This window comes from Microplitis mediator, chromosome 4 (assembly GCF_029852145.1).
Source record: "Microplitis mediator isolate UGA2020A chromosome 4, iyMicMedi2.1, whole genome shotgun sequence".
NCBI classification, from domain to species: domain Eukaryota; kingdom Metazoa; phylum Arthropoda; class Insecta; order Hymenoptera; family Braconidae; genus Microplitis; species Microplitis mediator.
Genome location: NC_079972.1, coordinates 10,668,564 through 10,695,481, shown reverse-complemented (window position 1 = coordinate 10,695,481; position 26,918 = coordinate 10,668,564). Strand labels below are relative to the sequence as shown.

The window sequence follows — 26,918 nt, the reverse complement described above, 5'->3', positions numbered from 1 at the left end:
TTTTTTTTTTTTTTATTGATAATGAATGGGTGCTTAAGTATATAAATAAAAATGCTTGCGCAAATATATAGTGATTATAATTTAATAAAAATATATATTTTTATTTTCATGGGACTAAAAAACTGACGATAATTTTTTTTAAGTTTAATTAAAAATAATTTATCAATTATTAATTAATAAATTACATTAATAATTATTGTCAATTAAGAAATTTATGACTAGGGACAAAATTTTTGCCTTAACTTGAAAATGAATGGTTTAAAAGTTTAATATTACGGCGAAAATATTGGTCTTATAAAAAAACTTTTGAAACAAAAGTTGTAGGAAATTTAATTTTATAAAAAAAATGTCTCCATGATTTTTTTATACGACCAATATTTTCATTGTAATTCCAAAATTAAGATTCATAATAAATTATTCAAATTTTCATTGATTATGAAAATCTTAATTTTGAAATTACGGTGAAAATATTGGTTGTATAAAAAAATCATAAGAGACATTTTTTCTAGAAAATGAAATTTCCTACAACTTTTATTTGAAAAATTTTTTCATACGGCCAATATTTCCACTGTAATTCCAAAATTTGACACCATTGACTATTAATTGTTATTTTTAAATGGAAGCAAAAATCCTGGTCCTATTTATGACATTTGAATTAAATTGTAATTCAAAAATTTTTTAATGTAATTTATTAATTAGTAATATTAAATAATTATTTTATTATTTAAACTGATAAAAATTTCTAGTTAAATTTTTGTTTTACTATAAGTCAAAAAAATATATAACTTCTATGGCTTGATACATTTAATGACTTTAAAAAAGAAAGCTAATTACTACTATTATTTTCACATTCCTAAATAATTTAATTACTTATACATCATAATTTTATTATTATTGATTTAAATAAAATTATATTTTTGCACATAAATACTGACGACATATGATTTCTTTGTGTAATATGCATGTAGAATATAATAAATAAATAAATATATATTAATAATAACCACGAAATTTAATAAATAATATTTTTTATTCAATAATTTATACATTTAAATTTGTAATAAAATAGCGACGCCAGCAAGCGTCCACTTTGCCGGCTTGTCTTTGCTTTTCAAATTAAAAGTCCAGACGTAAGTGGGCCCGCGTGATTTAGTTTTGTAAACGGGACACTCGTAAATATTTTTAACATCTTGTTTGTCCTGAGTAATTGCCTTTATGTAGATAACGGGCATCTGCGGGTACAAATCTTTTAACCGCGCGTCAATAATTCCATTTGATTGAGTGTCCCACTGGGCGCCTTCCATATACAGGCCGTTGATGTAAGCACCTTCCCGGGGTGCTGATGCTATTTCTTCTCTACTTTTCTTCATAACGTCACAGTGTAGACACATGTTGTCTAATGGCCACTCATTTTTTCTGGCTGTTTGCTGCATTATTGCTGTTAGAAATGACTGGGGATTGAACAAACCTCCCAACCATACTGATGACGGCAGCTAAAAATTATAAATATTTTTTTTCGTTACTGATATGTTGGCATTGTATTTTATTTAATGTGGATGTAGCAGACAATTGTGCATTTTTTTAATTTCAGAAACAATGAATAAAATGAAAGTGGAGTAAAAATTTAAAAAAGCATGTATAGATAAATTCAAAATCTGTATGCGCATTTTTTTAAATTTCATTATTTTAATTCATTTATTTATTTAATTCAAATTTATAAATTGTCTCATGTCTAGTACATTCTCACCCATTTTATTTAATGATCCTGAAGTTAACAGACAATCAAAAATTTTCAGATTTTTTTTTTCAAGAAATCAGTTAAAAAAAAATAAAAAATAAAAATATGCACATTAGGGTGTCCCAAAAAAAAAACAAATATTTTTTTTTTCAACGTCTTATGGGCTCAAAAGTTACTTTATGTTATAAAAAAAATCCTCACCAAATTTCAGCCATATATCTTTAAAATTGAGCTATCACAAAGGGGGGTCCCTTTCCCATTTAAAATACACGCGAAAATTTTTTATTTTAGTTTTTCGTTATTAAGACTATGAAATTCTTTTTTTTTAAATCTGCCTAGTATGATTTCGTAGGAAATTAAATTCTCTACAAAAAAGTGCTGGTGCATTATGTACGTCAAACGAACTGGGAAAAAGTTACAGGGCTTCAAAGATGAACAAAAATTCAGTTTCCTGTGTTAAACTTTTTTTTATTATTTTTCATTTTTATGCTATCAAAAAAATTTTTTTTCAAATTTCGACGAGCACGTTCTTGTAGGAAATTCAATTCTCTACAAAAAGTATCTGATATCATATATACGTCGAAAGAATGAAAAAAAAGTTAGAGGGCTTTAAATGTCAACGAAAAGTGAACTTAATTTTTTGTGATTTCTCATTTTTTAAAAAATCAAAAAATTATTAGACTTCGGCCAACTTTAGTATCGTTTATTGAAGGCATTCTCAGAGAATTCCCCTCAATTTTCCGAAACTCTTAGGAATATTCTCGGACAATGTCCCCCACTTTTTTAAAAATTTTGAATTACTTTCTACTGCGGTCGTAGACTGTAAAAAATTCGCGGATTAAATCCGGAGTGAATGAATTTTTAATTATTCACTCCCTACGAAGTGAAATTCACTCCGGAGGGGAGTTTTAAAAATATTATTAATAAAATAAAACTCCACTAAGTAAAATCGAAATAAAAATTCGCGTATTACAGTACTGATCAACCGATACGCACACACGCCCAAACACACGCTGTTAAACAGTTTAATATAAATTAATTTAAATGTTAAAACTCCGGACCGGAGTGAAATAAAATCTGCATCACTCCGAGATTACTCCGCTAAAAAAAAACTCCCAATTCACTCCGCATGCAGAGTGATTTTTTTTAAAACTCCGGAACTCCGAGTGGCGGAGTGAATTCGGATTTAATTTCAATCCGGATTCATTCCGGATTTTTTACAGTGTAACTTTGTTAAAATTTTATTAATTAATTAAAAAATAATTGAAGCATAGTTCCCATTTTACCGAGACAGTTGAGTCATTGAATAATTAAAAAAAAAAAAAAGTAGGGAGCAATGTCTGAAAATGCCCTTAATATTGATATATTATTCATGTATTATTATATATGTACTAAAAAGTCCGCAGTCCAATTGGATAATTCGGTGATTCTGTTTAACATATCAGCGAACCAATTAGTGAGCCCAAGTGTTGATGGGTATGCGCGTACTGTCCATGACGGCGGTACAAAATCCATGAGTAAATAATTTTGTAAATCTTCCATCTCTGCATTTATTGTTAATTCACCCTAAATTACAATTTAATAAAAATTTTAATAATTACGTTAATTATTAATTTTAAATATATTTTTATTTTTATCACAAAATATAAATCCCTGCTCCCGAATTGATACAAAATAAATAGCGAATATTTAATTTAAATTGAATTTCTGCTTTATTAAATGTAATTATGATTAAATTATTTATATAAATTTAATATTTATGCAAATTATATATTTTACATTGTTTTAATGAGCTATTGTTATTATAAAGTATGTATGTAATATTCATATGTATTCATTTTTATTCATAATAAAGGATATTTAAATTTTTTAATCAAAATTGTTATCAAAAAAAAATTTTTATCTCAAAATAATCCCAAAATATTTAAAAATTTTTTTGTTTCCTCTGATTTTTAAGGCCAGAAGAGCTTAATAATAATAAAGAACGTCCTCGGAAGAACATAACGGACCCTAAACTCTAAGAAACTGCATATACTTTTTTTTTTATTACCCCCAATAATATTTTAAATTCAAATTGGCTTAAATATACTAGGGCTTGACTATAATTAAATAAATATTGTAGCCAAAATATTCTTCAATAGAAAATTCAGAAATTTTTTCGAGTGTCCAGAACGAGTACTAGTATACTCTATACTCAGAAAATTATATAATTGTGTTTATTATATGCTAAATTTTTAATTTTAATCATCTAGAATGATTGGAATGTTTTTCAATCCAAAAATAGTCAGTGTTATAATTTTTTTTAATTGAGTTAATAATTATTGGATGATAACTTCTGCAATAAATTTCGTAACAGTTACCATTAGGATCCCGATGAAAAAAGATTTTATATAACTGTATACAGTTATATATGAATTGTATACAAATGTATGTATTTGTATACAATTATATAGAATTGTATATAATTATATATAATTATATATAATTGTATATAATTATATATAATCTATACGAAAACATTATGTGATTATATACAAATGTATATATTTGTATACAATTGGTATACAATTGTGTATGATTGTATACAATTAGATATAATTATGTACGATTGTATACAATTGGATCGGGCCATTTCTTCTTTCCAATTTATATATAATTTTATACAATTGTATAAAATCTTTTTCTATCGGAATGATAACAGGATGGTAATATTTAGTACTATCAGGTACTATCAGGATGGTAATATTTACCATCAGGATGATAAATTTTCATCTGTCATAAATTTCGTAACAGTTACTATCAGGATGGTAACAATTATAATTTCTAATGGTAACTGTTACCATCTGGATTATAAATATAACTATTTATAATAATAATAATAATAATAATAATAATAATAATAATAATTATTAACTCTAGTTAACACACAGGATTGTAACAATTATTATAAATATGGTGAATATTACAGTCTAGATGATTTATACAATCATCTAGATAATATTCACTACTATCGGACTGATGGTCAAAAATTTTACCATAACTAGATAGTAATTCCTATTATTTAATTTTCTGAGTGTAATTATTGATAAAAAATTTTTTTTAAAAAAAAAAAGCTAATAAGTAATAAATTAAACAAATTACTTTCAGTCCAAGTTCTAATTCTTTAAGTGAACGGCGAAGTTCATCGCATAAAATATTCATTCTTTCGCACTCCTGGAACGCAACTATTACAAATGGCGTACGATCTTCGACTTTACTCATTAAGTCAGTAGTATTAAATTCCTCAGGTAATTTATCAAGAATATCTTCAATGATACCGCGCAATTTTTCTTCCCGCGATGACCCAGATCCTTGGACTTCACCTGAGTCTTTTGGTTGCATTTCTAAGACTACTTTGAATAAATTTTCTGCAGTGGCCGTTAGAAAGCCTGTTACAGAAAACAAATTAACTGAATAACAACAGTATTCTTTGAATATTTAAAACATATTCATATTCATTGTAAATTCATTTAATTCGAGATTTATGCAAATTAATAAAAAAAAAACTTTGATTTTCAAATACATCGGAATGGAATCAAACCCGCGACCTTGTAACACATTCACTACACAAATTTAAAGCTGCTATCGTAAAATTAAAAAATTAGGAAAATTAAAACGTGCATAAGTAAAAAATATTAATGATAAAAAAAAATGACAGCTAAATTTTTTCATGAATTGCCAGCTTTAAATTTTATTAAATATAATTAAACTAAAAGGATTTGGATGGTGATTTTCAAAAGGATTCTTCTATTTGAGAATTCAAATGTAATAAAAGATTAATTAAATTAATCAGTTGTGAATTTTTTTAGATTATTTTATTTACTAACATTTCCTGCTTTAAAAATCCGATAGATTCTTATAGCTGTATGTATAAGACCCTATAGCGCTTCTTATAGAACTCATTCATTCTTATAAAATTTCTATAGGAATTTATGAGAATCTATTGGATTCTATGAGATTTTCTAAGCGGGATCCGTACATACTGACATTAAAGTTTTTTAACATTTTTTTTTTTCAATAATGTGAACTTTTGTTAAATTTAAATAATGTTAAATAATGTGAAATTTTGTTCATTTTATTCATAAATTCCCAAGTAGCAAACATGCCTTTGTGACATCTATAAGATAGAAGTTTTTAGGCTGGTTTTTGACATATCAATAAGGCACCAACCCAGCTAGTAGAATGACGTCTTGATGAGTTCTGAATGAATTCCTATTTATGATTTTGACGTCTTATCAACATATTAAAGAAGTCTTTAAGAAGATCTCAAGATGTCGAATGAGTCACCTAGCGAACTCAGTAAGACGTCTTTAAAAAGAGTTATCAAAGAGTTCTTTTTTCCGACTTCGCAAATAAGACTTCAGTATGAATTTACCATGTCGTCTTTAAGGAGCTCCTAATTTTAACTTCTTTATGAAGTCAAAATTAGGAGCTCCTTAAGACGTCATGGTAAGTTCATACTGAAGTCTTATTTGCGAAGTCAGGAAAAAGAACTCTTTGATAACTCTTTTTAAAGACGTCTTACTGAGTTCGCTAGCTGGTTCATTCGACATCTTAAGAACTTCTTTAAGATGTTGATAAGATGTCCAAATCATAAATAGGAGGAACTCACTTAGAACTCATCAAGACGTCATTTTGCTATCTGGGATCTTTTCAAAAGACATCTTAAAGTTGTCTCTGTGTTACTTGAGTATCTTATTGCTTCGCAATTGAGTTGTGCAATTAATAGTTGTTAATATTTTGAATAAGTTACCAATTTCAGCATTTGGATGGAGCCCATAAAGTATCGGGCTTTCGGGAGGTAAATAATTGTCAATATATTGATGATAACTATCGTAATCACTATTAGGCGGTGCAATAAATCCGGGCGCTAAATTTAAATCACCGTCAATTAAATCTGGTTGTAAATATTCATATAAATATGTCCGACATAATCGACGATCCCAGTCATCAGTGATATGTCCGCCGTACATTATTTCCCCAACTAGATAACGTAAATCTTCCCATGGTACTTTAAGATTATTTTCGAGGTAATTAATCAGTACCGATATGCTGATTGTTAAATCGCCGACATTGAATGGATATATCTGTAATTAAATTTAAATAAAATCTGATGCAATAAATAATTCCAATGAAAAGTCATCGACAGAAGTTTGCAGTAATTATTTATAAGTAATTAACAGTATGATAATTATGAGCATGAATTAATTAAATGATGAATTTACTGATTAGTAGAAATCGTCAGATAAATAATTAAACTTTTAATTGGATTAAAATATAATTTGGTCTATGATTAATTGAATGGGTCAAAGCTTTGGGTAATTAGTGAGTTGGGTAGTTAGTTAATAAATAATTTAGTTGGGTAATTAAATAAAAGTAAAATTTAAAAAATTTAATATTAACTCTGTTCCATCCTTGGGATCCAAATTTTCTTCTTTCAGCAACGACGGCATGAAAATAACAAAGTGCGAATAAAATTCCTTTGAATTCAGATTCTTTAGTGCATGAGTCAAGAGTTTCTTGATTAAAATTATCCAGTGCTTTATGAATATTCGCATGCATTCCTGTTGGCGGTTCGTTTGTTATCTTTATAGCAGACTCTAAAATTCCCTAGATTATTAATATTTATAAACAATCAATAAATATTAATAAAACGCCTTCTTTGATATGTATATACATTTAAGGTTGAGTGATAAACAAAAAAAAAATTTTTTTTTCTATATTCTGAGGTGTCCCGCTAATTTTAAAAATTAATTATCATTTTCTGTTTAAAAAGAAGCTAAATATTGCTGTCAGTTGCCGAGAAAAAATAATTTAGATCTACGAAGATCAGATTTTTTCAGAACTTAGATCTACTTTAATCAGTAGACCTCGGGTAGAAGTACCATTTGTGGCCAGTACGGGAGAGGTGCGCAGTTGTAACAAAAAATTTTATTTTTTCTATTCCATTTGTTTTTTTTTAGATAGTAAACTTAAAAACTGTCAGAAAGTTAGCTGATAGTATTTTTTATGTGACTGACTTAGTTAATTAGTAAAAAGTCAATGTTAACTTATTAAAAAATCAATTTATTTAACTAAAGTCAGGGACCAAGATGGCGGCGCGCGTGGGCTTTAATTGTAACACAGTGCAAGGGCAATTGTAACACGGAACGAAATAGATATTTTTCACCAAATTGCTTTTATTATTCAGTCTTAATACATACTATTATACTTTATTTACTCTTAAAGTCAAGTATTTAAACTTATAGTATCACATATATTGGGATCTTTAACATAAATTATTAAATATTTATAAATATTGAAATAATAAAAAAATTACACTATCCCAGAGTAAATTTGTGGCGCATCCAGTTTGCGCAGATCCCATACATGGCTCTGAGTGTTACTTCAAGTGTTACAATTGACGCTCACGCTGAATTGTTAATAAAAATCTAATTACAATAACTAAAATCAGTAAATTTATATGAAATTCGATTATACAATACTCTTGATATTTCTCCTAAAGTATTAATATAAGTCTCACATCATAACATTAGAAAACAAATTTGTTATTAAAAAAATTGTGAAGCGTACAAAAAAAAGTTTTCACGCTTTCAACAATTCTCAATATTTTGATATCGGAACAAGATTAATAACTGAAACTTTGATCTAATCAATAATTTACTATTTTAAATAAGTTAAAAAAAGAATGATAATAATTTTTAGTTTTTTTAACAGTTTTTCATTGAGAGTTACAATTGTCCCTTGTTACAACTGCAGCACCTCTCCCCTACTCAATTTTTGGACATTCAATACTTTATATTGACCAAAACTGACCAAAAATGGAACCTCTACACTATTTAAATTAATTCGAATCCTTGAAAATCTTTTTAGATCTAAAATTTTTGAAATTTTTTTCTCATAAAATTTTGAGTTACAAATACATTAAATTTTCAGGACGTTTGAGTTAAAAATATTTAAATGGAATAAATTAATTTACTTGAGGTATTAATGATTCATGTGGATCAATACTCGGTTCCGCGCTCATAAATAAACGGTAATTTTCATTTGAATCCGTTGAAAATTGTTCCATTCTTTTCTCTAAATTCGGCAACCAACTCTTAACCAAATGAATATTTTGCAAGATGACCCAGTGACCATTTGCGGCGGCTATTTTCATTTTATCTTCTGCTACGAGTTCTTGTCCTTGACCCAAAGATACATTGTGGAAATTTTGTTTGTCAAACGTGAATCCTAGCTGCTTTCCTAACTTTTCTACATCCTAATAAAAACAATTTTATTAATATTAATAATAATAATAATATCAATTATTATTTATTTTGTAAATCAAAATTACTTTAAGAGGATCGACTCCAGGTGAAAGAATAAAAAATACTGGTGTAATAGAACTCATTTCTTCAAATGATTTTTCAAATGCCGGTGATCGCGTTTCTATAAAACGTGGGCCTAATTTTTCTTCAACGAAACATCTAATTTTTAATAATTTTATTTAATTTAAATATTCAAATATTCAAATATTATTCAAGAATTTTATAATAAATTATAAATAAAAACAAAAGTAGGGGCACAATGGGTTCGTAATAAAAATTTCTAAATTTAAATTCAGATTAAAATTTTTTTTTGCTAGAAATTCCGAGTGGTCCACATTACCCTCTGACGATTCCATGACAACTGATCCCAGACAAGTAATCACACGATAATTGATCCCACAGACAAATTCATAAAATAATTAATTATTAATTAATTACTTTGACATGAGTAATTAAAATTCACTGTTTTAAATACAAGAGTTAATTATGTAAATAAGTTGTTGATAAAAATCAATTGACGGTCAATTATTGATGGGATCAGATGTCGGTGGGATCAATTTGTAGGGATCACTTGTCGTGGTATAAAATTGTTGGGATCAATTGACGGCACACCCCTTCTAATTATATTTTTAATGTGAAAGAAAAAATTTAGGAAGTCCATTTTACCCCTGGGGTCTTTATGCTTCTTTACTTCATTTTTTTTTTTTTTTCTTTTTAAATTCAATTCTAAAAAATGATAATAAATAATATGTATATAAAAATACCTTATTGCATAAGTCATACGATCAATCCTCAAACATCGCATAATACATAATCTCTGTAGCGCAGATTTACTTTTCCATTCTTGTGGGAATTTATCTTTTTCCGGTGTTTCAGATTCAACAAACTTTTTCCATCTTTTAGCCGCACCCTCGATATCACGATCAAGATTCCTGAATTCCGTCATACTACAACCGCTCAGATACTTAATTCCGCCCCAACCTGCATTACTTAAAAACTCGACAGGGCTTACGACATCAGTATTGTGGGGATACCGAAGGAGAAAATCTAATTCTGATCGTGATATTTCATTTTTATCTAACAATATCTATAAACAAATATTATCATCACTTATAAATATGTTATACACAGAAAAAAATCGGGAGTGATTACGGATTTTATTCACTCGGAGTTCCGGAGCTTAAAAAAAAATCACACTGCATACGGAGTAAATACGGAGTATGTTTCTCTAGCAGAGTGATTTTAAAGTGATCTAGATTTTTTTTATATCCGCATTTACTCCAGTTCGGTTCTTTAATATTAAAATAAAGTCCCCTTTTGAGTAAATTTCGTACAGTCAAAAATTTTTGAAATGAACGCGAATTAAATCTGGAGTTAAAAGGGGGGGGGGGCGGATGACTATGTATTTAATCCTCTTGGAGTGACTCCAAAAAGGAGATTATGTTAATATTTAAACTTCGAACCGGAGTGAATACTGATTTAAATAAAATTCGTAATGACTCCGAATTCACTCCCGACTTTTTACAGTATCCAGTGGCAGTCATCCGCTCTGCATTTACTCGGCATTAAATCCTCGTTCATTCCGTAAATTTTTCGCAGTATACCATAAAAATAATAAATTATATAAATAAATAAAAATACCTGAATAATCATTTGTAACAAGAAAACAAGTTTATCACACTCGAATAATCCGCGGCTGGTGTAAACAAAAACAAGGTACGTAATGCTGTCAATAAGTAATTGCACGCGTTTTTTCAAGTTCGTTGAAGTCTCAGCAAATTTAATCGCGTTGTTAAAAACAACGCTGAAGGCCTTCAGCGAAAACTGATACAGCATATTTATTTTATACAAATCATTTAATATAAAATACAAAAGACTTGCTCGCGAAGCAGCTGGACGGTATGATTCACGTGCTTCATCTATTTTACGGGCTGTTATTTTAGCTTCCGTAGCTTTTATTTCAATGTCGTCAGACATTTTTTTCGTAGTCTCTAGATTAATAACCAACACAACATCGCTTAGTATATTTGGCCCGGCTGTTGATAATCTCTGCAATAAATCATCTTCCAATTTTTTAAGAGTTATTTTGTAGGTATTTTGTTGTTTCGTCAACTCGGCTTTGCTATTTTCTAAATCTGGACGCTCAACTTTAACAACATCACCCAATAACTGTTCCTCCAATCCATCCTTCGTTACTGTGAAATTAATTAAAGTTGTTTGCGCCTGTATTTCCGGCTTGTAATGTGGATTAGAAAGTTTAGTTTGTAAAATTAGACGGAATTCTGCATTATAATCGATTTCTTTATCTCCAACTTTAATTGCCCTGGGTATTTATTTGAAATAAAAATTTAATTCAATTAATTAATTGTATTTATTTATCTTACCGGCCCTTTTTAATTAAATTCCGACTCAAAACAGGATCGAGAACGGCGTCGACGGTCTCGGCGATATTTTCTACCAGGACAATTTCACCGCTCGAAATCGCCAATTCTATTCGTTCTAAATAATTTCTCTGATCTAGACGTAATATTATAATATTATCTTTGTACATCGCTTTTATCCATTTGATAGCTTGTAGCTGTGGATCGATTATTAATGGCCATCGTGAGGAATTCAAAAATATTGTTGCGTTTTCAGTAGACATTTTGTCCGTTGGTAAACCTAATAAATTTTGTATTTTTTATTTTATTAAATTAATAATACATGAGTGTCAATCCGGAAAAAATAATTAAGATCTAACGAGATCAGAATAGATAAATGTGTATTTAATTTTTTCAAATTTTATGGCGAATCGCGCCCCTGTCTCTTGAAAAAAAAATAAATAATAATTTTCTAGTTCTAGTTTTATTAGATCTCAAATAAATATATTATGTTAATATGAGTCAGCCATAAAAATACTAAAACTTTAAATGTGGAGCAAAATGAGCCCAAAAAAAAAATCAAAAGTTAACGAAAGTTTCTTTCTACACTGTAAAAAATTCGCGGAGTGAATGCGGATTAAATCCGGAGTGAATGCGGAGTGAATGAATTTTTAATTATTCACTCCCCTCGGAGTGAAATTCACTCCGCAGGGGAGTTTCGCGGAGTAGATAATTTTTTATTAATTTAATCCTTCCGGAGTGAAATTCACTCCGGAGCGGAGTTTTGAAAATATTATAAATAAAAAATAACTCCACTCAGTAAAATCGAAGTAAAAATTCGCGTATTACATTATTGATCAGCTGATATGCACACACATACGCACAAATATATTTAGGCACACACGCGCACTCGCACGCACACATTTGCACACAAGCACACAATTGCACACACGCACAAATTTGCACACACGCACGAATTTGCACACACGCACACATTTGCACACACGCACGAATTTGTACACATGCACACATTTGCACACACTCAAACACACACATGCACGAAAACATATACTCGCACACACACACACGATGTTTAGCAGTTTAATATAAATTGATATAAATTTATTTAAGTATCAAAACTCCGGAACTCCGAGTGGCGGAGTGAATGCGGAGTGAATTCGGATTTAATTTCACTCCGAATTCACTCCAGATTTTTTACAGTGTATACTTCAAATAAAAATGAATTATAGCAAATTTTAATTAACTTTCTAAAAAAAAAAACTTTTTTATTTATCAATAAAAATTTGTAAATAATTTCTGATTCATAAATTTTTCTTTAAAAATTTTGAGTGGCCCTCATTACCCCATAATGTGATGCCCCTTTGAAATTAAAAAATTTTTTTTTTGGATATTATTTTGTTGTTGTAATTTTTATTTATGAAAATTTAATGTGGCCCATTTTACCTGCCTTCTTATTTCGTTAACTATTATCAACCAACCAAGTGAATAGATAACGATTAAAAATAATTACCATCATTATTCCATTGTGCAATTTGCGCATCGTCTGTTAATAGTGGTAGAATGTCCAAGTCCTTATTACGCGGTATCCGAGGCTCCAATTTATCTAAAAACGGTATCCAATGTAGATTTATCAAGTCGTGTCTATACTGACGAGTAAAACATCCAACGTAAGATATAAATGCTGTCGCCAGTAACATATCACCCGGTACGGTTTCACATGACGTCTTTAAGCTGAAGTACCAAAAGTCAATTTCATAATTAATTCAATAATAAACTTAATTTAGGAGAAGGAGGGACAAAATGGGGTACGCCCAAAATTTATGGTTGTTGTTTTATGACAAAAACTATTAAAAATTTTTTTTTCTCTCTTAGCATCCAATAATTATGTAAAATATAATTTTGTTTATGCACTTTTGAGGAGTGTCCCATTTTTCCCGCAAAAATGAAAATTTTTTTTCAACGGCAGCTGATAATTTTGTCTATTGATTTTGAATAGCATTAAATTAAAAAAAAAAGATTTAACGTATTTGAGTCCTCGAAAACTTGGTATCTCCTCAAGTACCCCGTTTTGCCCTCCCTGCCCTATATCACTATCAATTTAAGTTGACAAATAATACTGACATATCAATAGTTTTCGCCCAGCGTATTTTTTCCGAAGCAAGACCATTTACTAATCTGTTCGCTAAATCAATAGTCAGTGCAGTCGTGTCAGCTTCATCTTGACACTTTTGTTTTTCAGCGACCGCAACACTCATTTTTTCACTGAGCACATCCAATTCTTTTTGTAACTCCTAATTTATAAACGTAAATTTATTAATAAAATACTTAATAGTATTTCAGTGACGATGAATAATTATGAAGAAAAAAATAAATAAAATTTTTTACGGCTAAACGTTGACGCAAATGGACCAATTTTTCCATGGAAGCCTTTAACTCGGCGTTGGCTTGAGCCAGTGCAGCTCTTAAGGGTTTAACATTTAGATTTATGTAATGAAACACCATAATATTTTTAACCCAACTGCACAAGCCCGCAGCAGCCTGGGACTTTGAATAAATAATGTCTGGATCAAATTCTTAAATTTGAATTAATATAAAAATAAAGTTAATAACTGTAAGCTGTAAATGTGTAGAATGTAGTCAGTACAGGTAAAAAAAAAGTTATATGGAGCTTTTGGAGTAACCTTTGTCATTTATATAAGGTTGTATGGCTTTTACAACATCCGGATGAATATTCTCCTTGTCGTACTTCCGAAGCGAAGAGAGAAAAGCATCAGCTCCACCCATCATTGCTTTGCAGGCCTTCCAACTTCGATCCTTTGGGATTTTGCCCTTTGGGGAAAAGAGTACTAAAACCGCTTGGGCAACAATTGCTACGGCTTCTGGTGGCGTACCAAAGGACTTGAGCTCAGTCAAATTGTTCTAACGTTTAATTAAATCTTTTAAATCAATACTCTCATAAATTTTATATATTTAATTATTTTTTCAAAATTTTAAATTCTAATTTTTACCATCCAATCGCTTATTGATAAATTCAAATTTTTATACAGTACAACCTGGTTATAAGTTACTGTTAGGGGCTGTAGGAAAAAAATTTCTTGGAAATGATTTTCTCCTACTCTTATCATTTACTCGGTGATCGCTCAGTTTTCTGCATATGGATGCGTCGTGTTCCTGTTTGTGTCCGCAGTTCTTTAATAAGTTAGTTGACGTTTGTCATTTACCTGCGCACATACTTTATTGACTTATAAAAGGACTGCAGAAGCAATCTCTTCACGACAACCGAAAAACTGCGTTAGTGGAACTGGAGTGGAGGAAGTATTTCGAGACGAGTGAAAACAAATAGGGGGAAGTAACTTATAACCGAGTAACTTATAACGAGGTTGTACTGTATACAGAAATTTTTATCCCCCCCCCTATAAATATTGCGTCACAAGTTATAGATCCCCCCCCTGTACATGATATGTGGCAATTAATAGTTCATAAATTTCTATATTTTAAAATATTCATATATTTACAAATATGAAACGTATAACTTTTTATGGTAACAAAAAAATAAAATTTTCAAAAATCGAGCGAAAAGTGCAAAATTGATGAGCTGCGAACGTCAGGTTTCCTTAGATCCCCGATCCTTTGTCGAAGTAAGCGATACCCTCCCCCCCCCCCCCCAAATGCGAACGTATTTTATGAACGACTCCTTATATTTAGATCTTCTGTAAAAAATTAACGGAGTGAACGCGAAGTAAATCTGGAGTGAATGCGGACCGGATGACCGTTTATTTATTTAATCCCCTTGGAATAAAATTCACTTCTAAAAAGAGTTTATCTTAATATTAAAACTCCAAATCAGAGTGAATGCAGATTGAAATAAAATCCAGATCACTCCTAATTTTTTACAGTGTATAGATCAAATGAAAAGAGCGAACTTTTAAACCGAAAACTTCAAAATTTTTAAATTCGGGATCTTGTAAAAACAAAAAAAAAGTCAAAGATTTAAAATCTTCAATAGATTTTACTAGATCTATTGACATCAATGTAAGTCTAAATTTTTTAAAAATCAGATCTTTGTGATTCAATGAAATCTCATAAAATCTAAATCATTTTTCTGCAGGTAAATAATTTATAAAAAATAATTGATCGACTTTTTTACTCAATAAAAGAGGAATGACCTTAATAGAAATATCTTTAAGAGTACTTCGAACAAAGTAGCTTTTCGAAACAATGGCTCTGTAAGAAATGATACGTTCAGATAATGGCAAAAAAAAAATATATAATCTGCAGTAAGACCGATTTAACTAGGATTCAATGATATTGTTTGTAGACAGCATTAATTTAAAGTTAAATCAAATATTGTCAGTTAAATAAAAGGACAATTAAAATGAATGGACTTAAATTTTAGTGAATGACTTTTTTAATGAAGATGACAGAGTGAGAGAGGGCTTAAAAAATAAATTTAAGAAATCAATAATGAGTACCTTGTTCAAAGTATCTAAAGCAGCTTCAGCTTGTCTTACAGCCGGTTCAGCTTTAGCCAAATCCTCATCGCACCTTTTTTGTCTCAGTGACACTCGCTCCTTAATCTCAGCTACTCTGGCTTCCTCCTCAGAAACTTATAAAGACAATAGTATAAAACAATCAGTGCATTGTACGGCTCCTTATTCTCGAATAGTTTCAATGACAAGTTAAGAGACTACTGTCGACTTGTTGTAATAGTAGTAGTAATAGTAGTAGTAGTAGTAGTATGAGTAGTAATACTACTGCAGTAGTTGTGACTTTTAGAGTAGTTAAGAGTTGTTACCTATCGCCTTCTCCACTTCCGCTTTTGTATTCTCTTCTCGTACCTCCGCTAAGATTTTGTCAGCTATCTCGTTCTTCTTATTCAACTCAACTTCCTGAACAGCCAGAATCTCTTTCAGCTCGTCTACCTAGACGTATTTAACTCACTTTCATTCATTTTTCAAATTTATATCATTTATTTAGATATCTATATAGAAATAAAATTTTTCCACACCTGTCCAGCGCAGGATTCCAATTTTATAATTCCGTTCTCGAGCTTTACAATCCGTGATTTCAAATTATTTATTTTGTCAACTAATAGTTTTGAATAGAGTGATATTTGTTCAAGAAACGATTTAGGTGTTGTATAATTGTAACGTTTTTCATTGAGCAAATAATTTTTTGACATTTCATTGACACTTGTGTGTACAAATGACATAAATTTTGATACTGATCCTTTATATTCTTCTGTTAATTCGTTTAAATGCTAATATTCAATTAATAATTATTATCGAGGATAAAAAAATTTAGACTGAATACATTTTAATAAAAAATTAAGTTGATGTTATAACAAAAAACTTGTTTTTTCTTAAAGCCAGAGAAAAAAGAGAGTTTTGCCATTATTTACCTTAGGCTTATGATACCAGCATCAAACTAACACTGGATTTCTTAAACAAGAGATCGTGGTATCATTTACCTTGGGCTTGTGATGCCAACATAAGCTAAGAGTCTGATGTCTAATAAAAGATGATGGCATCACTTGCCTTAGGCCTGTGGTACCAAAATCAATAAGACGCCCGATTTATTAAAAAAAGATATGATGGCATCACTGACCTCAGGCTTATGATGCCACCATCAATTGAACGCCCGATTTTTTACATAAAAAATCACGGTATCATTTACCTTAGGTTTGTGATGCCAACATGAACTAAATGTCTGATGTTAAATGAAATAAGATGTCATCACTTGTCTAAGGCTTGTGCTACCAAAATTAATTAAACGGCTGACATTAAATTAGATACGATGGCATCACTGACCTCAGGCTTATGATGCTTCTATCAACTGAACGTCCGATTTCTTAAACAAGAAATCGTGGTAGCATTTACCTTGGGCTTGTGATGCCAACATGAGCTAAATGTCTGATATTTAATAAAAGATGATGGCATCACTTGTCTAAGGCTTTTGATACCAAAATTAATTAAACGCCAGATATATTTAATAAGACACGACGGCATCACTGACCTCAGGCTTATGATGCTTCTATCAACTGTTCAGTTGATAAAAGAATGTCCGATTTCTTAAACTAGAGATCGTGCTAGCATTTACCTTGGGCTTGTGATGCCAACATGGGCTAAATGTCTGATATTTAATAAAAGATGATGGCATCACTTGCCTAAGGCTTTTGATACCAAAATTAAATAAACGCCCGACATTAAATTAGATACGATGGCATCACTGACCTCAGGCTTATGATGCCACCATAAACTAAACTCCCAATATGTTTAATAATATATGTTGGTATCATAAGCCTTAGGTAAGTAATGCCAATTATCATAAGTACCGTAAAAGTAAAAAAAAAAAATAGAAATTTATAATTATGATTATTACAGAGATAAATCTAGTAGAAACGGACTCCAAAGCATTGAGTGGCCAATCTTGGAACCAGTTGATGGACGTACAATTGACCAGTGCCGGAAACTGTCTAGCCCTCTTCCTCAAAGTCATTCCAACCGGCGAGAAACACAACACGCATTTGAGTTGCTTTCTTACACGATCGATAAAGAATTTCCAGCAATTCTCTCTCGTGTCCATCAGCCCAGTGAGCTTTACCTTAAAATATCGTACAGCAATCACAAGTAATTTAACAGTTATTCCACTAAAAGCATTAAAAACAAACTAAAAGTTTTTTTTTTTAACGCTCACCTCATTACGAAGGGTATTTATTATGCTATCAACTTCATCGTCCGGAAAAAGCTCGACTATTTCGCCAGATGCCAGCATGTCATTAACGACGACTAAAAAATTTTCTTGCGCAACTTGTGAGTCCGACATAAGAAAAGTTATTCCAATACTTTTTAATCCAGCTTTCAAATATAATTCAGCTAAATCTAGTTTTAAATCGTTTATCGAATAGTTTTTTTTTAACTGCACTTGAAAAACCTATTTCATAATAATAATTATAACAAATTTTTAATATACATTAAAGACAAATTAAATATACTGCAGGCTGGTGTTAAAATAGGCGGAAGCAATTAAGCAACTTTGTATGTACCTCAAGTCCGGAAATAAAGGATGCTAAACGAGACAGAGATTGCTTTCCACTACCACCAACTCCTACTAACAATACACTACCTCTAGGTGATTCAAGTAGACGGTTTATACGGCAAACATGATGCATTGCATCTTCAAACATCACTAAATTCATTCCTGATACCTTTTAATTATTAAAAGTAAGTTAATATTTTTTTTTTTTTACTTATTACATAAACTGTAAAAACCGGGGTAAGTTCAGACGGTGCAGATATTAAAATTTTCAGTGTTAAATTTCAACACCAAAAGCGGTGTTAAAATAACACCGCCGCCGATGTAAATATTCTGTAGCGGTGTTAAAATATTATGAAATAAGAAATAAAAAAGACATAACAAAATTGTAATTTCCTCCAGATAATATTCGTGGGTGGATGAGGATGATGCTATCCATGGGTTTTTTTTACGGTGGTCTCTAACTTTGTTTCTGTTGGGAATAACTTCGCATAATATAAACGTCTTTTGTTCATTACGACGCCGGCTCCGTCACGTTAGAACCCGACTTTGAGATATTCAATTTTAATTTTTACTACTTTAATCTACAAACGATGCTGATAGTTGTAGTAAACTTGAATTTTTTGTAGCCGTGAAACTGACCGAAAAAAAAAAAATTTTAATGCTTCAAAGTCTCAGATAGTGTCAGAATTGGAATTAAATGATTAAAACTTATTTTGTAGTTTAATGTAGTGACAAAATAATTACTAGAAATTTACAAGAATGCTATAAAACCGGATGCACGACGTATAGGAATAGTATTCAACTTATACTACTATGAGCTTGGAAACTACGAACGGACGGAGCTCACGACTTCCCCTAGTAGAAAAAACGCCTCAAAGTCCTGAGAAAAATTTATTTTTCGAATCTAGACCCATATCAGGATAAATGTGGATAAATGAAGATAAATGAGGATGACACTTTCTATGTCTTTCTGTGAAGAGTAGCCCGTAATTTTGCTTCTATTGGGAATAAGTCCGCATAATATAAACGTTTTTTGTTCATTACGATGTTCCCTAGTAGAAAAAACGTGGAATTTTTTTTTACACCAATTTTACGACGGTATTTAAACACCGCCAAATTATACCGCCTACACCGATGTCATTTCATTTTAACACCGCTCTTTTTACAATGTATAAAAATAATTAAATTAAGTTTGAATAATAAATTAAAGTAGTTTTTACTATCAAACAATTAACTACTTTGAAAACTAAACTCCCAAAGTACCTTACAGTTTATATTACTATAAATTTATTTTTAAATTAAATTGTCAATTGCAAACTGCCTTGTGTTTGTCTTATTAAATTAATAGGAAGGGCAGGTGAGGATGGGGGGGGGGGAATAAACCAATCACAAGAAGACTTTTAGGTATAACGAGTTATGGACTTTGGAAGTTTAGTTTCCAAGTAGCTAGTCTAGTGGTTGCGTCATTGGGTTACGAGTTTCCTTCAATTATCCAAAAATTAAATTTACAAATTTGTAGTCAACTTGGAGAAATTTAAATTACAGTACCCTCGATAAATATTGATCACGAATTTCAATATGTATTTTATTTATTGTGGATAGAATAATTACCAGGTCATTGTAATTAGCTAGAGCTTCGTCAAGCAAGTTTGTAAGCTGGGGCCATTCTTTAATGGGCATGTATTTGGGATCACCCATACCCTCGGCGAAATGACAGTATATTAATGGCTTTTCAAATACTAATGACTCATCTAAATCCTATATTAATAAATTTTATGGATTATTGTTTTAATTAATTATTGTAATGAGTATTTTTTTTATTCAACCTGTTTGAATTTTTCAGATAAAAATTTTTTAAATATATAAATATTTACCTGAATAAAATTTTGATTAAAGAATTTTTATAAAAACAATCAAAATTTGTTAAAAAAAAAAAAAGAGTCAAGTCCAACAAATAAAAAAAATAGTAAATTACACACTCAGGGAGAAAAGTAGAAAATTTTAACCCGTGTGTATAATTTTCTATCGGAGGGCAGTGTTACAATTCTACTCACGAGAAGTAACTACAACTCAACCCTCACAACTTTACTCAGCCTCAACTCTACTCAGTTTTTTTTAATCAGGTTTAACTCTACTCAGTTACATTGTTACTCAGCTTCAACTAGACTCAGCGACAACTTTACTCAGGTACAACTCTACTCGGGTATTTTAGCCTATCGATAAAATAGCAATTTTTTGTGATTAGAGTTATAGCTGAGTAAAGTTCTCGCTAAGTCTAATTGAAGCTGAGTAAAAATGTAACTGAGTAGCTTTAAACCTGAGTAACAAAAACTGTGAGTAGAGTTGAAGCTGAGTAAAGTTGTGAGAGTAGAGTTGTAGCTACTTCCCTTGAGAGATGTTTTGAGTAGAATTGTAACACTGCCTATCGGAGCCGAAGGCGAAATTTAATTTTTCACCAGACCTGCACCTGAAAATTTAAATTCTTGCCTCTGTTTGCGGGCGTATTCGCTAATTTTTATCAATTCCCAAGTAGCACACTTGACTTTGTCATCGATAAGATATCAGTTTTGAGTCTGTTTTTTGACATCAATAAGGCACCAAAATGTTGACAAAATGATCAGAAATTTTTTTTACGTCTTATTTATAAAAAAAAACTTTGACTTTGAGACAAAAAAATTTGTCTTGTCCTTTTAGAAGAAATCTTAAAGTTGCCTATCTGCTACTTGAGCCTCTCGGCTGCCCAATTTAAAAACACAGTAAAGGAAAAATTTTTCTCAATCGATATTTTAGTATTTTTAGTTCCAGTAGAGTCTTGTAAACATGATTCAATATATATATATATATATATATATATATATATATATATATATATATATATATATATATATATATATATATATATATATATATATATATATATATATATATATATATATATATATATACATATATATATAAAATTTCATGTTTGTCAGTTACTGTGTTTTGAAATTGGGTAGCCGCTCTATAGGGCAGAAATTTAAACTTTCGGTCCAGGTCTAGTGAAAAATTAAATTTGAAACTAAACGTCAAATTTCGAGAAGATAATAGTTACGTTAATATTTTTCTTCAGCGTTTCATGGATGAGAATTTCAAACACACTTTTGTCCTCAAAATTAACTAACTTGTCGCAATATACACGACTAGCTTCATGAACATATAAACGAATAGCTTCTGTCGAGTTTGGAATTGTGTCACCATTGGCAAACAAGTAGCCCTGCAATTAAGTTACATATTATTGTTTGTTACTTGACAAGCCAACCCAAAACAAACCAGCGCACACAAAACTTTACTAATTAAGTCATCAATAATATAACACAACAATCTAATATAACAACTACATAATTCGCACATGACAATATGAAAACTCTACCTGAAACAAATTTGATAAGTCCCGTAAATTGAATACATAATGAAACTTTGTTGCCGTTGGCAAAAATGTGCTCGTCACTTTGTCGTGCAGATACAAGGCTGCTTTTATCAGCGGCTCTACTATTGTCAGTAACTTGTTATCTATTTTTTGCAGAGGATTAGAAAAGTGTTGCTGCACAACTTGACTGTAAATGGTGATCAATGCTTCATGACTCGGGAAACTAAAGAACCCATTTTATAACTATTAATAATGTCTATATTATTAATTATGTAGCAAGTTGATAATTAAATCTACCTGACAGCGAACACAGCAAAGTGCCTTTGTAAGCGCGGGTCTATTGTAAAACTTCCTGCCGTTGGATTCATACAAGATACGTATTGTGTATTGTGGATGTCTTTTAAAGTTAATTTTACTCTATCGTACCTAGTAAATTAAATATATATTAGAACTATACATTTATATGTGTATGTATATTTATAGCAATTAATAATTTTTAAGTGATTTAAATTTGTCTAAGAGTTGATAAATATTCACTGCTAAATATTTTTATTTATTTAAGTGAACCCTTGGTACTTATACTGCTTTACTATTTTTTAATTTTTGTAATTGAACATACGGATTAATCACTTGAGTGTAAAAAATATCATATATATGTTAGAATAATGATATTATAGAAAATTATTGTGATAAAAATTTATTCTGGCATTTGAAAATTTGTTTTTTTTCTAAAATTGATAAAATTTAATCTAAAAAATGGATGAAAGTAAGTGTAGCAGACATCAGACGAATTTAATAGTATATTACACACCTAGGGCATAGATCAGCTTCGCCTCGGCCAACAATTACATGTGATCTGAGGCTTTCTTATTTACTTCCAGAGGAGTGTATACTATTTTTCTCCTCGACGGAGGCGGAAAGCGGCAACTTCGTTTTGCACAGCGGAACGAAAGTTGACGCTTTCCGCCCGGAGGCGAGAGAAAATTATTAATAAATAGAGTAAATGATTAATAAAATAAAATTTTTTAAAAATGCGCAATTAAAAAATTTTTAAATTAAGAAGTGCATTTTTTATAAATGTCATTTTTTAAATTATTTACTCTATTTATTTATAATTTTAAATTTGTCTGATGTCTGCTACATTCACACTCATTAAAATGGCGCCATACTTACATGTAATTTAAAAAAAATTTATAGTACTAATTATATCTTCTAAGAACGGAAAAACAATCAGATTTAAACCTATCTAAGAGAGACTGGGGCACGACGGTCTCCTAAGCTGCTAATTTTTTGTGACTTCTGGACACCGGGTACAAGTTGTTTTGATCTATTTCAAATAAATTTATCATAATTTTTCTATAGTTCAGAAACAAGACTTTTTTCTGGGTCGCGATAGATTCCTTCGAAAAAATGACAAAAAAAAATGTGTACATTTTTTTTTTTGAATAACTGGATTGTCAATTTTATCTTTATTGAATAAAAAATTGATCATTTATCACATGTATGTCAAAAGAATTTATATTTCAGGCAGATGGCCTTTTTCCACAACATAACTTTTTTAGGCAACTTTTTTAAAGGGTCCGTCGTGCCCTAGTCTCCCCTGTATAATAAATTTTCTGTCATACAAATTAAATACGAGGTGGATTTCGATGCTAAGATATTTTTTTAATCAATGATGCATTATTATTTATTATTGAGTTAATAATATAATTTATTTAAAGCCGTAAGATGGACGGTGGCGTTTGAAGGTTCACCTAAAGTTTACAAGTCCAATGATATTCATGCTTGTAAACTTTGCTACTTGAAATTGGTTATTTGTCAGTTTTCAGTCAGTAATCTATCGGTCATAAATCAGTCATTTCGATGGAAAGTCTATAGAAAATCGATAGAAAATCTGTAGAAGGTGTATGGAAATTCACTAGTACTTCGATGAAACTAGACCTAAATTTTCGACGCTTGTGGAACACTTTCGGACACATTCCACCAGTTTGATACCTGTCAAAAACTTGTCAAAAACACTAATTTCACATAATAAAAAATTTATAATAATTAAAATAATAAATTAAATTATTATTATTAATTATAAATCAATAATTTTTCATTATTTTTAGACCACTAAATTTAAAAAAATAATTTTCACCCCCTACTTTACACACACAAAGTTGTAAAATAATTATAAATACTTCCTAAGAGCTCGAAACGGTGAAATTCATTGAAAAAAAAATTTTCAAACATTGGGACAGAATACAATTTTTTTTTCTATAGAAAACAATATTTTCAAATATAAAAATAATATTTACCAATGATTATAGTCAAGATGTTGTCGTATAAGTGTATGAGGCTGTACAGTACCATAAGTATCAACTTCCGGCATATTCATATCATCAATAAAATAAACCAATTGTTTAGTTCCCGGCGGTCCATAATTACGGCCGGCTTTTTTTTCAAGATACTTTTCAAGTATTCGTTGAAGCATTTCTGCACATAACAATAATTAATAACTTTAAGTACATAATAACTTATTGTTAAATGTAATTAAAAGGATAATTATTACCAGAAGAAGTATAATAATTAAATGGAATATTAGCGACGTTATAATTGTCTGAAAGAGAAGACAGTTTGTCGGTAACAATAACACTTTTTCCTGAGCCAGCACTTCCTACCAACATAACTGGGGCTTTTTTATTCATTAACATATCCATGAAAAAACGCAGACGTGCAGTTTCGCTGGTTGATACCAAAGAAGACTTTTAAGAAATGATAATAATAATTATAAAATGTACTGTACATTTAAAAACTTGTTATTTTAAATAATAAAATTATTTATTTGAAATACTTGTAGCGGAATGTCCATGTCCAGTTTGAATTTAACGACTTTATTTTTCCAGTGAACGAATTTTTTAGTTTCATTGTCGATGTAATAATCGAAAACTGTTCCCTCAGAGGGAAATTTAATTGTTTTAAATTCACTGACCCACCATTTACTGAATTCATTCCGCCAATCAATTAATTGATCTTTAAAAAGCGCTGAACCGAAGGACCAAATACAAGCAAATGCGAAATATAATTCGTACCACTCTTTCGGACATTCTGGCGGTAAATTATCATTTGTCAACAAACAATCTAATAAATTACACAACATTTGTAGATGACATATTTCTGGTAATGGTGTAATTTTTTTGAATTTTATTTTGGTAACTTCAAGTAATGATGGCAAATATTTGTCAAATAGTATCATCAAATTAGCACGTTCTGCATTGATACGTGTTTCGATCCAGCTGATGATAAATCTGCATTTAATTATTTATTTTTAATTAGTCTTTGTCGAAATATTTAAATATTTATTCTTAGTGTTTGTAATTGAACAGACTGTGAAAAATTTGCGGAGTGAACGCGAATTGAATCCGGAGTAAATTAACCTCCTCAGTCCCGAGGCATCATTTTGTTTGCTATTTAAATAATTTTTTATAAGTATATTTATAGACCTTTTAAGAAGCAAAAAACTATATTTTATATTTTTTCTAATTTATAGTTTTTAAAGCCATCTATTTTAAAGCTGTAGCAATAATTTTTTTTATGATTTGGCAAACAGCTGCTAGCTGCTAATGCTGGCAAAATTTTCTCCTATACGGGGCATCAGGATCGAGAAGGTTAATTCCTTCGGAGTTTACTTAAATATTAAAACTCTGAATCGGAGTGACTGCAAATTTAAATAAAATTCAGACCACTCCGAAATCACTCTGCTGGAAAAACAAATTCACGAAAAATTTAGCTGCCATTTTTATTTTTACTATTATTATTTTTTTAATTTTTTCTCTATCAACTACTGGCAGCAGCACTAGAGTGGCAGTAGGATTGAAAAAAAGAGCGACATCTAAGACAAAAAGGCGGGATATTTAAAAAAAAATGTTCAACTGAAAATAAGAAACAAATTAATATTTTAAAAGTTGAATCAAAATTAATATTTAAAAAAAAATATTAATTATTATGCAAGAATAATAAAAAAAATTAATGATTAAAATGTAAATGAAGGATTGAGGTGTGCACTTATGGATTTTTTAACATTTTTTTATTCATAGAGAAGGAGAAGTTTCAAAATAAATCTTTTAAGAAAAAGTTATCAATAGAGTGAGTTTCTTTCTCTAATTTCACTTTTTTGTCAGTATGACTCGACATTGAAAATATAAAAATTCAAATATGGGGTAAAATGAACTCCTAAAATAATCAAATGAAATAAAGTTTCAATGATTGGGTCTGTTAAATATCTTTTCCTGTTAGAAATAATTTCAAATAAAAAATAATTGAGGCAATTTATGTCTAATTTATTTAAATAAAAATTTATAGGACTCACTTTAGATTCTAAAATGTTCTGTAACAAATTTTTGGTAGCCCATACTGCCTTTGTTGTATAAAAAAAAATAATGGGGCCCATTTTGTCTCTTTCAACGAAATAAAAAAATTTACAATCGATAACTTACGGATTTGAACCTAAATCTTGTGGATTAATATACAGAATTCCGGCTCTTGAAACAGTAGCAGGTGTCGCAGTACGTAAATTTGATATTTCAAATAATAATCTCATTGATTTAGTTAACGCGATACGCTCATTACTCGCTAATGTTAATACTTTGTTGTCATCCATCACAGTATTAAGTGATTCAATCCACATCGGATCAATATCACCGTCGAATATTATCCATTTTGGTCCATTACCCGACATATTTGCCTGATCCCTCATTAATATTGATAGCAAACTATAACAATAATTAACTTCTAAATAAAAATTATCGATTGGAACATTAAATATTCAAGTTACGACCTAATTTCATTTAAATAATTACCAACAAATACTAAAATCTATCATCAAAATAACACTTTTATAATTACTTAATTGTAAATCATTAATTATTGAAACTATCAAGTAATTACATTACAGATATATTATTTCCATCTACCCGACAATTGATTCCTTTAATAAATAATTACTTTAGAAGTTTTCTCGT

At 29.9% G+C, this 26,918-nt stretch overlaps 1 protein-coding gene across 1 annotated transcript in view; it reads right to left on the bottom strand.

Moving 5' to 3' along the window:
* Positions 1 to 1,049: 1,049 nt before the first annotated feature.
* The window catches only part of LOC130666660 (dynein beta chain, ciliary-like), a 41,529-nt gene continuing 15,660 nt past the window's right edge, over positions 1,050 to 26,918 (bottom strand). The window contains exons 23-50 of the mRNA XM_057467848.1: positions 26,394 to 26,669; positions 24,752 to 25,205; positions 24,470 to 24,662; positions 24,216 to 24,393; positions 22,213 to 22,341; positions 21,919 to 22,138; positions 21,601 to 21,762; positions 20,118 to 20,264; positions 18,514 to 18,675; positions 18,165 to 18,401; positions 17,850 to 18,071; positions 16,477 to 16,728; positions 16,264 to 16,390; positions 15,941 to 16,074; positions 14,150 to 14,387; positions 13,854 to 14,041; positions 13,590 to 13,759; positions 12,979 to 13,199; positions 11,472 to 11,748; positions 10,729 to 11,410; positions 9,852 to 10,174; positions 9,114 to 9,246; positions 8,757 to 9,038; positions 7,181 to 7,387; positions 6,531 to 6,864; positions 4,880 to 5,166; positions 3,131 to 3,304; positions 1,050 to 1,493 (exon numbers count right to left, since the gene is read on the bottom strand). Of these exons, the coding sequence (XP_057323831.1) occupies positions 1,050 to 1,493; positions 3,131 to 3,304; positions 4,880 to 5,166; positions 6,531 to 6,864; positions 7,181 to 7,387; positions 8,757 to 9,038; positions 9,114 to 9,246; positions 9,852 to 10,174; positions 10,729 to 11,410; positions 11,472 to 11,748; positions 12,979 to 13,199; positions 13,590 to 13,759; positions 13,854 to 14,041; positions 14,150 to 14,387; positions 15,941 to 16,074; positions 16,264 to 16,390; positions 16,477 to 16,728; positions 17,850 to 18,071; positions 18,165 to 18,401; positions 18,514 to 18,675; positions 20,118 to 20,264; positions 21,601 to 21,762; positions 21,919 to 22,138; positions 22,213 to 22,341; positions 24,216 to 24,393; positions 24,470 to 24,662; positions 24,752 to 25,205; positions 26,394 to 26,669 (6,853 nt within the window). The remainder of the gene's footprint in view (positions 1,494 to 3,130; positions 3,305 to 4,879; positions 5,167 to 6,530; positions 6,865 to 7,180; positions 7,388 to 8,756; positions 9,039 to 9,113; positions 9,247 to 9,851; positions 10,175 to 10,728; positions 11,411 to 11,471; positions 11,749 to 12,978; positions 13,200 to 13,589; positions 13,760 to 13,853; positions 14,042 to 14,149; positions 14,388 to 15,940; positions 16,075 to 16,263; positions 16,391 to 16,476; positions 16,729 to 17,849; positions 18,072 to 18,164; positions 18,402 to 18,513; positions 18,676 to 20,117; positions 20,265 to 21,600; positions 21,763 to 21,918; positions 22,139 to 22,212; positions 22,342 to 24,215; positions 24,394 to 24,469; positions 24,663 to 24,751; positions 25,206 to 26,393; positions 26,670 to 26,918) is intronic.